The 15915-nt window shown below is 32.8% G+C and overlaps 1 protein-coding gene and 1 pseudogene across 2 annotated transcripts; both read left to right on the forward strand.

The window, feature by feature from the left end:
* Window positions 1-6905: 6905 nt before the first annotated feature.
* LOC148616928 (serine protease inhibitor 42Dd-like) lies at window positions 6906-9243 on the forward strand (annotated as a pseudogene).
* Window positions 9244-12473: 3230 nt separating this feature from the next.
* LOC148616929 (uncharacterized) lies at window positions 12474-15177 on the forward strand. 2 transcript variants are annotated; one of them, XM_088584103.1, is made up of 3 exons: window positions 12474-12589; window positions 13004-13089; window positions 14260-15177. In XM_088584103.1, exons 2-3 carry the CDS (start codon window positions 13023-13025, stop codon window positions 14676-14678), a joined length of 486 nt encoding a protein of 161 aa, XP_088440229.1. In that variant the 5' UTR covers window positions 12474-12589; window positions 13004-13022; the 3' UTR covers window positions 14679-15177. The 2 variants fall into 2 exon arrangements, with proteins under 2 accessions (XP_088440229.1, XP_088440231.1); XM_088584105.1 differs by having other exon boundaries at window positions 12497-12589; window positions 13004-13032.
* Window positions 15178-15915: the final 738 nt, after the last annotated feature.

Below are 15915 nucleotides of genomic sequence, written 5' to 3' on the forward strand. Positions count from 1 at the left end.
TGATATACTGTTTTAATCTAAAAACTGGTAATTTTCTCCGCGTGTAGGACATTGCAAACTTTATTGCTCTGTTAGTGGTTGACAAGGCAATAACTTTTCTTACAGATAAGGAAAGAAGGAATCACTTTTTCTAAACTATACTGATGCATTTGGATGCCTCATGTTTTCTCTCAATTACAATATTTAAGATTAATTGTCCGAGAGATGTCAATAATATATAATATTTGTATGTATTCAAAGCATTTCTTCACCAATTTGTGATCACAAAGGGTTGTGATCACGCCAAAGTACATTAACCCCGCGCGTTGTTGCACCTAACAAAAATCAGGAATATCAGGTCTCTGTATGTCTTGTTTCGTTTTCACCTTTAGTTTATGTTTTATGTTACTGGGGTACATATGGACAACTCTTTCGCTGTACCTGTGCATTATGATGCTTTGGGCTAGCTGTAGCCAGCCCTGTGGTGTGAGGGTTTCATTGAAGACCAACGGGTGGCCTTGTGCTGACATTTTCATCCAGAAGGAGTTGTTGTCTCTCTGACATAATTATTATACCTATTCTCGTTTTAATATTTAAAAAAATAATCACAGGGTTAATAGAACGATAGAACTGAACAACACAAAATTTGTAAATAATAAACATATCCAAAATGACTTTTAGAAATTATTTTAGGCATATATAATGTTTATAACATAGAGGATAACATCTTAAAACATTTACAAAACAAATGTAAAAATGTATGAGTGGATTATATCTCTTTTAATACATATATTTTAATTTGTGAATAAAAATAAACAAAACAAAAATGCATTTTAATTTTTGTAGGTTTTTTAGTAAAAAATTAAAAACTTTAAATGTATTATCTCTCTTTTAATGTAAATATTTGATAAATTTATCCAGTTTTAAGTGGATTCCAAGATGTTCATCTATTTTTGTTATACTTTTTATGTTTTATTTTAGTTATTTTAATATATTCTTTGTTGTGTGTCTGTTTTCCATATCCATTCCATGTTTTTGTCCCTGGATTACATTCTTTTGATATCCGCTCGATTCTTGGTTTCCTTGATAACTTTTCAAAGTAAATCTAGAATTTCTAGAAAAGCAGAGGACGCTTACCCAACCGCTGCACCCGGTCCATGCTCCCAGTTGTTAGTGGAGTCCGATTTGCTCATTTGTTTTTGTTGCTTAGCGTGTGTGGTTTTGGTTGCTTTGTGTTCTTTGTGGTGTGTGTGTTTTTCATGTCTGGTCTTTGTCCCTGGATTGCGTTCTTGTAGTTGCCGCTGTAGCCTTTGTCCCATTGATTACTCTTTCAAGCATACACGTACCTAATTACCATGCATTTTAAATGTTGAAATATAGCATTAATAAGTTATGGAACGGGTGAATAATGTATATTTCATTTTTTTTTTCGGTCATGGCTTCCAGTTTTAGTTAAACTTTAAATTGCGGTAACCTTTACTGAGTGATTTTTACTCATTTCCGTATAAACTGCACAAGAATCCTTACGAAAAATGCATCTTAATTGAATCTGCAAAATGTACTACCAAGCCTCTGTCGGAACTATTAATTTTCATATTTTGACCTGTCAGAAAGGGTTTTAAGTCGTATCACAAGATTTGTTACTACCGTTGTGGTATCAATCCAATCTGTATTCCGAAAAATTTAAAGAACTTCTGCAAACCTAAGGTGCTAGATTATAATCGGAATATAATAGCATACAGACCTATCATTTTTCAACTCTTTATATCAAATTTCACCATACTTAGTTGAAACCTCGACCCTAAAGCATTACTTATCGTTGATACGCTTAAAAAAAAGACGCTGACGCACAGCTAGAAACAAAAACGTAGTAAATATATATAAAAATATTCCAATTCAGCTTCTAAATACACCGTACCACAGAAGATTTTGTGAAAATGTTGTGAACTAACTTTAAGTGGACAACATATGAGTGATGGACGTGATTTCAACATCTGGTTGGCATTCCGATAGGAACAGAACTGCGACTTGATGACATATTCCTTTACCTCTTTTAAGGCTGACTTTGTAGTTGATCTTATCCAAAAAAAGTTAAGTTCATCCAGATCTTTTGACCTAAGTTTTCCGGTATATAGAAGACGGTTAATCTTTAAACAATCCATAATTCGGGTATTTTATACATCACATCTCCTGTTCATCCAAGACACAACATTATGAATTCAGCCCACACTCTTAGAAATTAATGAAAGAGAACATTTTTGAACTATACGATAAACTATGGCTTCCCATTCCGTTTCGTCAACTTTCGATTTGTCTATGGCAAAATGCCTTCTGTGTTTGCATTTTCATGTAATTTATTCGTCATACCAGAGCTTGCTGAATTTTCGTGACGTGCTAGGCTTCTAACTATAAGACTTCTGGACTTATGTTTTTACGAGATTAGAGTCATAACTACAAAAAATGTTAAGGTCGTTATTATGAACATGTTGATCGTTATGGTGTATACATGTGCACAATCAGTACCACTTAGGTCACCGTGTCATAGTTTTCCTTTCCTTTCTGATCTTCTCCGGACATAATATTTTATGAGCAATTCGGTCTGGGTTTAATACATGCGTTTTGTATCGGTGCGCTTGGTCTATACCCACAGTTTTTCATGGAGTCCTGGTTTGTCATTCACTTATGATTCTTCGAACGTGCACATGAATTCAGAAATAGGAATCGGCCAACCTTGATATTCCACGGTTTAACCTTTAGCTGGCAATGCAAACTGCTGTGAAGGAATAGCAACGTAAGCGACTGCTCGGGGATAGCGAGAGCTTAACTGTGGTAAAATGATATTGAATTAAATAGTTGCTGTGCTACTTAGGCGTGTAATGTTTTGTTTACAAGGTTAACGAACTTCGACTTAGGGGAATGAAATTTTGAATATCAATTTAGACTACAGAACTTCAACAATATATATCTTTAACAAGAACAAAACTTCTTATTTAAAATAAAGTTTACTAAAAAATTAAGAGAGTTGAATTTTGGGCCTGTACTTCTTTATTTATCGCTTGTTATAAACTAAAGTTTACGTCCCCAGTGCACAAGTTAAAACTGAAGTTTAACACGAAAAAGTATAGTCATCTTTTCTGGTGTCTTTGATGAAATATCTTAAATAACCATAACCTCCGTAAAACTAGAGAAGTGAACATGTTATCTCAGGCGACAAGATGTCGGTCAATTTTTTTATTGCTCATACCCTGCTTGAAGACGTATTTGCTCCCCATTGAAAATGGTTATTGAAACTAGTCTTAATATCGATCATACGGAGTGTCACCTATTTGATGTTCAGCAGTGTTTCTTCTTTTGAAATCTTTCCTTTATCTACATAGATATATCGCTCAAAAATGATCATAGCCACTTTTTTGGAAGGGCATGAAAGAAATCTCGGTCAGACATATTGTCTGATTGTAAGATTGAACGAATAATTTATATATCTACTTTTAACTGAAATGGACAATGAAGATAATAACGAATGTATTATTATGTTACTTTACGATGTCAAAGTCGTATTGTATCCGGTTTAAATAACAAAAGGGTAAACCCAGCCATTGATATATTTTTTTTCTTATTTAAATCACGTTTCAGGTGATAATAAATTAAAGAATTAATTTGATTGTATAATAATAGAAGGTGTGGTATAATTACCAATGAGACAGATATCCACCAAAAGCCAAGCAATGTTTTCTTATCAACAAACAGTAATCGAAATTAAGGCAAAGCAAACTCAGCAAAACAAAAAACAATATAAAAGGATTTCTATCAATAGACTTAAATCATAAACTGCCCAGTTACAGTTTAAAGAAGAACCAATTTTATTTGTTTAAAAACTAGATTTGCATTATTTATTTTGGCTATTTCATGTTCTTTGTTGTGAATGTCTATTTTCTTTACGTAGTCATCATTAATCCCTAGCTTTTTTGTATTTTTTTTATTACCGTTCCAATACTCGTTCCTCTGATTCATTTTAATTTCATTATAGTTTTGTCTTATATTGGTTATAGATATGTTTGGAAAAGTAAGATAACTGCTTATAGAAAAGTCTACTCATTGCACCATTCTCCATTTGTTTTCATCAGAGCTTCATCCACGAAGATTGTTAATCACACATGTACCTGTTACAAGTTTATTATAATTTTTTGTTTGCTTATATTCAATGCAATACGTTACATCTATACATAAAGAATAGCCTTTCTAATAAACAATATGTGCCTGAAAAATGTCCATCCCAGTATTACATATGTCCGTTGTCCTTTTCCTAATTGTACTATGCTACTTGTGCCATTAATCATAACTGCAATACTATTTCAAATTAGGAGATTATCGCCAGTTTAAATAAACGCAAAGGTGAAGCTGAGAGAATCGAGGGTGCCATACACTCTATATTAAATACCTAGGTAATGGCTGTATTTTTTCTAATCATATATATTTTTTGCTTGATTTGTATTACCAATAGTTCCCAACGATAGGCAAGATAATTACTATAATTGATGAAGGACCAATAATAAAAATAATAGGATAATTATATGTTTGATGAAGGTTTGAATATCGAAAAATATCAACGGAAAGTACTTAATTTCATCATCACAACAAACGAGTCTCGATATTGAAATTAAAAAAAAAGCTTCATTAAATTTAATATATGTACGAAAAAAACAAACCACACCTAATTTTAGAATTTCTTGTTACCCTTACTATGCCAAAAGACCTATATGTAGGCTTTTCATACTCCCGTATTTTGACAAGAGCCATATATATAGGCTTAGCAACTGTTGTCTACACATTCAACAAGTCAATTCTTCTGCAATAATGTAGATTACAAACCACCAATTCAACCAATGAGCATTTGGAACGTACGCAGATAACGTCCTACGCAGAAATTACCCGCTGTTCCTCATAGTGCTGTGAAAAAAGTTCTCATTTTTTTTTAAATTTAAACTGGTTCTGAACGGAAAAACATTATTGTACATTTTATAGGTGCATTTTGCTTCTTGTGATGTGACACCTAATCTCCATAATGATTTCTACATATGCCCATATCTTGTGAACAGTGAACTTTCGGTGAACAGTATTGCACTCCAAGGCCACATGCCACATGCCATTCTGAGGATTGTGAGCTGACATATGTAGATTCATGCTGATATATATAGTCACTCTGCAGGTTAAAGTTACGGTAAAGTCCAGAAAAGCCATTGAATATTGTGAAATTAGCATTGAAGCCTATGGGAAGTGGAAATTGTATTTTCTAGCCTTAAGCTGAAGCCATGGCAAAATGAAAAGTTTCTTAGAATAGCTTTAAACTACTTGAAGATCTTTGCTATAAGTAAAGTAAAATTTGCTATGAGAGGAAAACACTACAAAGATCATTCTAAATATGCGTTTTGTTAGGTTATAGGTCCATATTATGGAAAATAAGTCTTTTTGGCCGATTTTTATGTTCTATCTTGTAAAAAGTGTAGAAAACGTAGTAAAAATATCAAATATTGAACTTTGAAGGCTATATTTACCTAAATATAGTAGTAATCCACACTGAATATTTAGTTTAAGTAGAATGTAGCACAAATGTGGTTAGAAATGAGGAAAATCACACTTTCATTACTGCGGAGAAGGATGTATAAGCATTTCCCTATGGCAACATTGAAATTCCAATTTTGAGTACTTTTAGGTGACCTTTACTGGCCCTGTGTCAATGTAAAAACACTGTATTTACAAATTTAAAGCCCACGATTTCAACTTTTGTGAAAATTTAAAGATTTAGGGTTTTGACATGTGATCAAGAACAAGGGGGAGGCATGTATGAAATATATTTTTTTTTAAATAGACAAATTTTTCAGAAAAATATTACTTTTAAAGGCTATCTCTTTATTAATATTGTTAAAAAAAAGTAGTAATGGATTTGTTTTATTTGAAAAGTCAGAAAAAAGTTCTTTGCAAATATTTAGGGCATTTAAGTATGGTAGAAATTGTCATTTGTTTTGCTCAAAGAACTTGGTTAACCTATATTTGAAAATCAAATATTAAAAAATATGCTTGTCACATTTCACTAAAACTTAGTGTACAGGAAGGTACTTGTATAGTTATTTTTTTTTTTCTAAGACACAATATGACTCTGTAAATGACGTCACTACGTCACATGCAAAGAGAGATGATTAAGATAAATTGTATTGAAGATAAAAAAAAAAGAGAATAGTAAATGAAAAGTGAACATTCAGTGACCAGTAGAAAAGAACAAGTAGACAAAAGATCAAACTTGCAAGAAATTTTGAATTCGTCTTTCTGTCAATTTATCCTGTAAAGCACCACACACTTCGTCACGTTCAGACTTGTGACGTCAGTTACATTATTGTAGAACAACTGACTTGTTGAATGTGTTGACAACAGTTGCTAAGCCTATATACATGCTCTTGGCAAAACACGGAGTACGAAAAGCCTATATATAGGCTCTTTGGCATAGTAAGGGTTCAAGACCTTTCTCTTTTTTTTCACATGTACTGAAATATATTTCGTAAAACAATTTGCTTTCAGATGAATCGTTTTGTTACTGGGAAGTGTTTGAATAGAATGGTGTGCAAGATAACTCAATGGATATCTGAAACAGAAGAACAATTATTTCAACTAAATGGAACATAAAGTAAAAGATACGTTCATCATTGAATATGTGATTCAGAAGTTTATAAAAACTCAATCCGGGTAAATTGAGTTTTAAGCGAACATTAACACTATATAATTACAAATCATGTGATAACACGGAATAAGAATGTGTAATGTTACCTTACAATGTCAGTGTCGTATTATGTCCTGTTTGAAATGCAAACGGTTAACCAAGTCATTAATATTATTTTTTCAAATCACGTTTTTTTCATAGGATTCTTGAATTAAAGAAAGGAAATAAAACAAAATAATAATGATAAATAATAACACATTTCAATAAAAGCCCTCAGTGATTCTTTAATATGATTCAGATCTTCTCATATCATTGACCATACCAGACTTACTCTGATGGATGTCAATTCTGTTCTATCTTTATAAGGAGATACAAAGTGTCAATAGGGAGTGTGTATCTCCATACAGTTTAATATCTACTCTTTTGATGTTGATGGTAGGGACCCAAGGGAAAATTAAATTACAGATACGATCAGCAATTCTGAAAGGTTACTAAAACGATGAAGCTATTCACCAGCAATACAAGTCATTAAACAATAGAGTTTTCAGCTCGATTGAACATGAATTGAGTATTGCTACAATTCTTTTCATCAAAGAAAGACTCTCAGTAGCGAAAAATGTCAGTGACGTGGCAAAGTTCTTCTGCAATGCCGATATTGGACAAACGGACTTCCGTTATAATGTACAATCGGCTAAAGATATCAATGATTACGTAGCCAAATGGACCAAAATAGAAATAGAATAACCGATTTTTTTTTTCGAAAGACATGTTTTCAAGTGTAACTGTCATGTTTCTGTAAATGCAGTATATTTCAAAGGTGTCTGGAAAAGGGGAATTTGATCCAATAAACACAAGAAAGGGAGACTTCTTTTCGACAAAAAGTGAGAAAATGACAGTTGATTTCATGACGATGACATTCATTGTGAACTATTTCAATGGAAGCGATTACTCAGTCATCTCAGTGCCCTACACAGGGAAGCAGTATGCCTATGAAAAAGACGGATTAAATGACCTAAAACGATCTTTTTCACCAACAATGGCAAACGAAATCGAGACCAAGTTAGCCCTCACAAAAACTCTTGTACAGATACCTAGGTTCACCTTTCAGTAAAAAACTAATCTGAAGGACTTGTTGATTTATGAAAATGGGTATACTTGACATCTTTAACATCAGCGCTGCTGATCTATCCAACTTCATTCAAGGAATACAAAAATATCTCGCCGTATCTAAAGCCCGTCACAAAGTTTTCATTGAATTTAATGAAATAGGAACGGACGAAGCGGATGGTACTGGCACTGGGGTGGCTGGTATAACTTCAGTTTCAACACCACATAGCTTTATTGCCAACCATCCGTTTTCGTTTTATATAAAACGCGACCCTCTGGTTTTATTCTATTCATTGAACATTACATTGCAACATAAAGGACTAGTTAGTTACTTTATGTTCTTTGTTGTGTATGTCTGTTTTCCATGTCTGGTCTTTGTCCCTGGATTACATTCTTTTGATTACCACTATAACCTTGGTTCCCTTGTTTACTCTTTCCCTTAATGCCCCCAAAATATTTTTCATTACAATAAAAGAATAGACATGTATACAAAGAAAGTTTAATGCATTACTTGAGGTATAGTTAACTGAAAAATTGAAATAGTAGATACTACAGGTCAAAAGAGAAATTATTTGACCATAACGTATTACTCCAATGCAGAAATTGCCTTTTTAACAACTCTGTGCAAAATGAATGTCATGAGGGATGAAGTTTTTACACTATGTTTAACACTACGTTATATAACGATTGATATTATCTTGAGTGGTATACTAAAATATTGAGTTCACTGACTTATTAGAATAAATACAAATTACATCAATCAAATAAGTTATTTTCCATATTCTGTACGTGTGTTTCACGGAGTGACCTCTCATCAGCAGCATTTAAATCAAATATTAAGGAAGATTATTATTATTATTATTACATAACATGCATATGTAAAAAAAAGATCATAATTTATAACTTAGTTATATGCAAGAACAACTCAATACCAAAACTATAAAATATGAAGACGACCAAGAGGTTATACCATGTGCAATACAAGGAATGAAGTGTATTTTGAAATTTGTAATACTGCAAAATTTGATAAATATAAAATCCATATATTTTTCGGGGTTAGACGAGTCTAACTTTTGGGGTTGTGAATACCCCCGGGTCCCTTTGGTTCAACAGCAGTGGCTTCGACCCAGTGCTTACAAAGGCTTTGAAGATAGCAGATCAGTCGTATACTTAGATGAAATGTGATCATTGCATCAGGGACGATATAAATGAATTATTCAAACAGAGAGAACCGAACTTTGCTAGGTCTATCAGGCTAGTCTACACCTGTCCTTTGAGATGTTGGTCAATTTGCAGAAAACGCCCTCGTCCTCCCACATCCGTTAGAACGATAGTTGCTTTCCATAACTTGCAGACTGATATGATAACCATAATACTACAGTAAAATAACTTATAAATGACTGAAATCAATTGCTGTATTAGATAAGGACAATATTGGGCGTGCCTAACATGCTATTATAAGAATATAATGAGACGAAAATAAATGTTATTTTATACTTGAGTTCCTAAGAATGTTGATAAGCATATTATCAGAAGGTGTGCTTGTCTTCAGACCACCGTAAGATTGATGGTTGTTTTCCATAACATAATAAACCTTCTTGTTCTTTATTTTTTATTTTATTCCATAACTTAAACTTGATAAATTCGTTCTTTCTTTTTTCTAGATAAATAAATAAGATCATGAACCACACTACATATTGTATAAATGGTAAGTAATCGGGGGAGCAGCAATGAAGATTGAGTACTTGCCAGATACAACACTTCTGTAGATTTTGCATAGTTTGAAAATCGGGTGTAAATTGCATTCAACGTTAATCTAGAGTAGTAAGGTTTGGGTGTTAAGCCCACAAAAATATAGTCCGAGGACAAAGACAAGAAACGGAAACTGAATTTAACAATAAAACATGATATAGTCAAAATATCAGGCGCAAAGAAACATAACTAAATGAACAACCTGGACCAACTAAAAAATCGGGAGCATGGAAAACGTTTACCGGCGAATAGGATTCCTCTGTTTTTTCGAAATACCCACAGAGTTGCTCATAAATTTTTAAGTCCTCGGCAAATGAAAGAGAAGAGGGAAACTATGATGACACAGTGAACAAATCGATTGTCATGATGCAGATCGATAAGGAGTTTGATATAAAGGTCCTAAACTATAATCGTAAATATTGATTTTACTGCTGTCATTACTTCACTACATTTTTGAAATAAAGGAAAGGTGGTTATGTAAATGTTCATGTCTTTTTAGGCAAAACAGGCAAAAACCGTATATAAAGTAATAATGCCCAATGAACATCTAGTTTGATTTCATGCTTTGGCATGTAAATTGTCTCGGTGATGCATAGTTAATAAATGTCATCATTAGTCCATGTCTCAATTTTATGTTTCTCTCCACAATTAACTTTGAGGTATTAGATAGGTAATCAAAGTGTAAGGGTAAGTCAGTTCACAAAATGTTATTTTAGCTTAAAATCGTGTAACACAAATGCTGGAACTATTTTTAGTCTACAACATTAAGAGTGATAGACGTGATTTCAACATCCAGAAAACATTCTGATAGGAACAGAACTGCGTCTTGCTGACATATTCATTTACCTCTTGTAAGGCTGACTTTGTAGTTGATCTTATCCAAAAGAAGTTCAGTTTAGCCAGATCCTTTGACCTCAGTTTTCGGTATTTAGAGGACGGTTAATATTTAAACAATCCACGAGTAGGGTATTTTATACATCACATATCTCTAGGAAAAAACCTGAGCTTCCAGGACATAACATTATGAATGCAGCCCATAATCTAAGAAATTGATGAAAAGGGAACACTTATGAACTATACGACAAACACGGTGACTTCTCATTTCGTTTCGTCAACTTTCGTTTCGTCTATGGCAAAATGTCTTCAGCATCTGTGTTTGCGTTTTCATATCTCTTATTCGTCATGCCAGAGCTTCCCGAAACTTCGCACAATTTTGTGACGTGCTAGACTTCTCACGATAAGGCTTCTGGAGCAGACTTATGTTGTTACAAGATTAAAGTTATAATTACAAAGGTTTTAAGGTCGTTATCATGAACATGTGAATCGTTATGGTGTATATACATGTGCACGATCGGTACCAATTAGAAATAGGAATCGGACATTCTTGATATTTCACAGTTTTAAAATTAGCTTGCAATGTCATAGATTTGAAGAAATGGTAATACAAATGGCTGTACAGGAATTGCAACGTCAACGAAAGCTTGGGGATGGCAAGAGCTTAACAGTGGTAAAATGATGTTGAATAAAATCGTTGATGTGCTACTTAGGCGGTTTTTTTTTTTGTTTATACTGTTAATTCCCTAACTTCGACTTAGGGAAATAAAAGTTCGATTTTGGATACGAATTTGGACGAATGGACTTCAACAATACATATCGTTCACATACAGGAACAAATTACCTTATTTAAAATAAGGTGTACTACATAATAAAGGGAGTTGAATTTTGGGCCTGCGCTTATTATTTTACTGCTCATTGGATATATATATATATATATATATGGAAAGGTCTGAAAAATTCCCAACGATGTTAGAACTGTCAAATTTGCGATGCATATTTTTGGTCGCCTCCCTCCGCGGAACTCGAACTCGTACCGCTGTGACATCTATGGCAACACCGCCTGCACATAGTCCAGCGCCCTAGACTAGCTAGGCTATATAAAAATATAGCTTTCGCTGGCGGGGTCATTCCTCCTCGCAGGATTAATCTGGGGCTGTAACTTAGTACACCATGTATGGTAGAAAAAAAAACAAAAACAAAAACAAAACAAAAAACAAAAAAAAAACACATCATGTTACTTGTCTAACTGAACTATTTTTCTGCACTGTTGAATGATCAGTGGTGTAATAAAATTTTACAAAGTCGTGGGAAGGGGGCAATTGATGTATGAAAGTATAAAACATCCTGCCCCGATAAATATGATGTATAAGAGTGCAAAGTTCATTTCACATTATACACATATCATACACAGTTTGTAAAAACATCAGTCATTCAACATTAGCAACATGTACTTTTGAACCATTCATAATTAATAATACATAATTACAAGTAATACTACGTAATGATGTATTATGTATTTAGTGAAAAAAACACAAATTGAATAAATAAGTTATTAACTTCATTACTTTATAACGAGAATTACCGCCAAAGATCTCTTGAGATGATAGATTAAATAGGTTTACAAAATCTGTTCTACATGTTTTATTTGCAGAAAGAAGGTAGAACATTTGCGAAATGTATAATAAAATTCGTTTTGTTTTTTGTTTTGTTTTTGTTTTGTTTTTTTTTTTTTTTATTTGAAAAGAAAAGTATTTTCTTTCGGAAAAGACTCTTATATGATCATTGACAATTGTGTGGCTAGTTTGAATTATTAGAGCCATATTGATTTTTTTAAGGCAAAACGAATTATTGGTATTGCTCCAATCAACACAAAATAGGGAATGCTGGAAGAAAAGTTATTTTATAATTCAAAAAGATTTAACATTAAATCAGACTAGATCTAGATTTTAAAAGGAATCAGTGAAAATGGCCATAAAAATGTTAAGTTAAGGTACAGAAATGGGGTAAGTAGTGAAACAGGGAACAGACAAATATGTTTTTACATAATTCAAAGGTATCTCTAAATAAGGGGAAGTAGATATGCAGTATGCTCAAGGCTACACTGTCACGTGTTCAACTGCGTCGGATGAAGTAGCATTTATAAACTCCCGTGCCCATATTTGTTACTTTTGTTGGGAATATATCTAGCTTAATAACTTACATTCGGTAAGATTTTATGGAAATCTTGTTTATCGTTAGAATATATAATATTACTACTAAAATTAAATGCTTTATGTTTTCTTTAACATTTTATTAATATAAAAGTAACTTATAACAAAAATCTTTACTAACACCAAATACATACATTGAACTAATATGTACATTTAACATAAATGAATTTATAAAAGTTGTAATTTTGAAGGATAAATCATATATAAAATCATGACCATGAATCGTGTTATATTATCCATTATAATGACTTTCGATAGAACTAATAGCACTTATCAATATGCTATTAATTTTGAAATATTTGGAGTTTTTTTTACTGTTTGCACTTTGTCAAAGTATTGCATTTAATAAAAATTTAAAAATTGCTAGCAGATATATCATGCTATTTTTGTTTATCTGCTTGTATTTCAGCATAGGACAAGGCATCGATATGCTGCAAGGTATTCTCCATATTCTTTGTCTTATGGTTATGTTAAATGAATCCCGAATTCTAAAAAGTAAGTAAACAAGATTGAATTTCAGAGAATAAAGAGATGATTGGCTTAGCTAATCTTAACAGTAAAATATTGCTATATTAACCAAAAAATTTGTTTAACAACCTTTACCTGTGTCTTTCTGCACTTAAGAACTAATTCTGATATGACGTGCTTCAAAGCTCTATAGCCCACAGCCACAACCACAGTGATAAATATAAAACAATATAAACTAACTAGTCATACTAGAATCGAAATAAATCACGGAAACTCCGTTTTCGTCTACCACGGGCTGTCCATTTATAACCTTTCTTAACACCTTGCTTTCGCTTGGGGTAAAACAATCTGATATAAATGGCCAGCTCGTGGTAAAACAATGATAGAATGTATACTCGGCGTCACATAAATAACATACTGTTAAAATTTGAATAAAAATATTTTCTACGACTTTATTGACACCTACCTCGTTTAAATTGTCTTAAATGACTTGCTCATTCGTTTAGCCAAACGGCTTCTCCCTAAGCACTGAATCGTTAAATTCCGGTCAGATTTTAATTCTCGGTGCCAAAATTTACAATGTAAAAAGTCGGCCATGTTTACAGTGATCGGGTTGCTAGGAGATGTTGTTTACGTTTAAATGGTTTCTCCAAAAATCGAAGAACCCAGAATGCATTTCGGCGTTATTTCGGATATCTCGGATTTATTTTACGCGAACAACGTACAATACCGAGAAGTTGATCAAGCAGACGATTGTCACCGGAGTTCGACGGGAACTTACGAACTTCGTTTGTAAACAAATCGTCCCGTAGAAACCAACATGGCGGATATTAGTATGGGATTTTCCCGTAAGGATTTGTTACCCATGATTTAAGCTACTAAGGGACTCATTGGTACTAACACGTCATGCATATATGCGAACTATCTTCAGATTAAATAAAAAAGAGACAACTCTAGCGGTAAGTCCCGACGGTTTAAAAAGTAGAGCTTCAATTCGAAAATGTGTTGTATGTGACGTCGAGTATAGTATCCGTGATTTATTTCTTAAATTATATACCTTGTTTAATCTATTGTTAAACTAAAATCAATTGATGAATCATGCTATCGATATTGATATGTTTGATCTTCCGTAACTTTACACCTATAAGCTATCTATGATATTTTCTTTCCTTTTCTCTTTTATATTTAATTTTGTAGGGGAGGAGACAAATATGCTTAAAGGTGTTCTTCGGTCTCAGAAAGACAAAATAAAACTTAATAAACCTTGTATATTTAACGGAAATTGGTATTCAGAGAATGTAGCTACATTAGTTCTTGACTGCAGGGCAGATGAGTCTCCTATCGGGGTTGGCACAGTAATTGGTACTTGGAACACACCGGAAGATCACAGCCCAATTGAAGGACGGTATACACATGCCGGAAAAGATGTCTATCTAGGATTCACTGTTGTGTTTAAAAGTGACCAATCCGCATCAAGTTTAACCGGAATGTATTACAAACCCGATGACTCAATTACAACGTTTTGGATCATGACAAACAAAACTGCACCCCAAGATATCTGGCAAAGCTTTAGGATAGGGAAAGCGGTTTTCAACCGAGTTGATGAGGACAAATAGGCATTGCTGAATGTTAAAGTAACATAATGATCAGAACCTATATTTTATTTGAAAATAAACAAACAATGTGTGATGAAATGTAAAAAAACTTTTTATGGTTTATGGTAACTTATTAAGTTGTAGAACACAAGAAGACCTAAAACTGAAAGACAATCTCACATCCTAGCACATAAATTCAAAAATAAACAGTCACCTAATGAAGCATAAATTACTACCATAGAACAAAAAGACAAATATGTCGCCTTTCAAATATTTTTTTAAACTTCAAGATGGTAAATTTGAGTAATTATGTCTGTATGAACCTACACGTATTCCTCATTTCGACATAGTTAAATCCCAAAATATTGGCTTACGAAAACTCACAAAATTAATGAAAGAATACTAACATTATATGCATATATGTATATCAATATAATCTAAACGTGTTTTACTTGAATTATTCACGTATGTTGTATAACGCAATGGGCTTGTGGATAATAAAAAAGTTATTTAATTACAAGTAGCAAACATTGTTTTATAAAGGTATTGCATTACGTTTTTGGTACACATTTGTAAACATATTTAAAAATTATCTTTTAACATATTAAGAATGCACGATTTGTTATTATTGGGCGGCTGTGAAGGAGGATAGGCAAATGGGAACTGCGAACCGAGGTAATGGCAATGGAGAATTGGAAAAGTGGAAATTTCGTCCCATAACACATCTAAAAGTAAAAATATGAACATGTTCAAAGCAGATCTAGATAAAATTGATCTTTTTTGTTGATTGAGAGAGTCTTCTTGGACTTAAGGCAAATTGATTTTCGCGAGCACTAGTGTACTAAAACGTACGAAAATGGGAAGAAAATATTCTGTATGAACGATACTTTTGATTTTCCTTTATATAATGAATAGATAACACAGAATAATATGTCATCTATAACAAAGTGGAGTGGCTTTCACTTTCGGACATTTTGATGGAGTGATTGATGATTCAATATTCATTTGCACTGTCTGTCATTTAAAACGTTTAAGTCAATCACATTTTAAGTAGCCGTATTTTTAAGAATCGTGCAAACTTTTTAAAATGTGATACACCTAAAAATGCTACATATTTTTGCTTATTTTTGTTGTTAAGTTGCCTTATATGTCTTTATGATGAAATGTATAATTCTTTATATCAATCTGTCTGCACTAAGGAGACAATCCTTGTGGAAAATCCAATTGTATCTATTGTATTTTAGCGTAATTTACAGAA

The sequence above is a fragment of the Perna viridis genome, chromosome 5, assembly GCF_037379345.1.
Source record: "Perna viridis isolate PV_CMFRI_1.1 ecotype Kerala chromosome 5, ASM3737934v1, whole genome shotgun sequence".
Taxonomy (NCBI): Eukaryota; Metazoa; Mollusca; class Bivalvia; order Mytilida; family Mytilidae; genus Perna; species Perna viridis.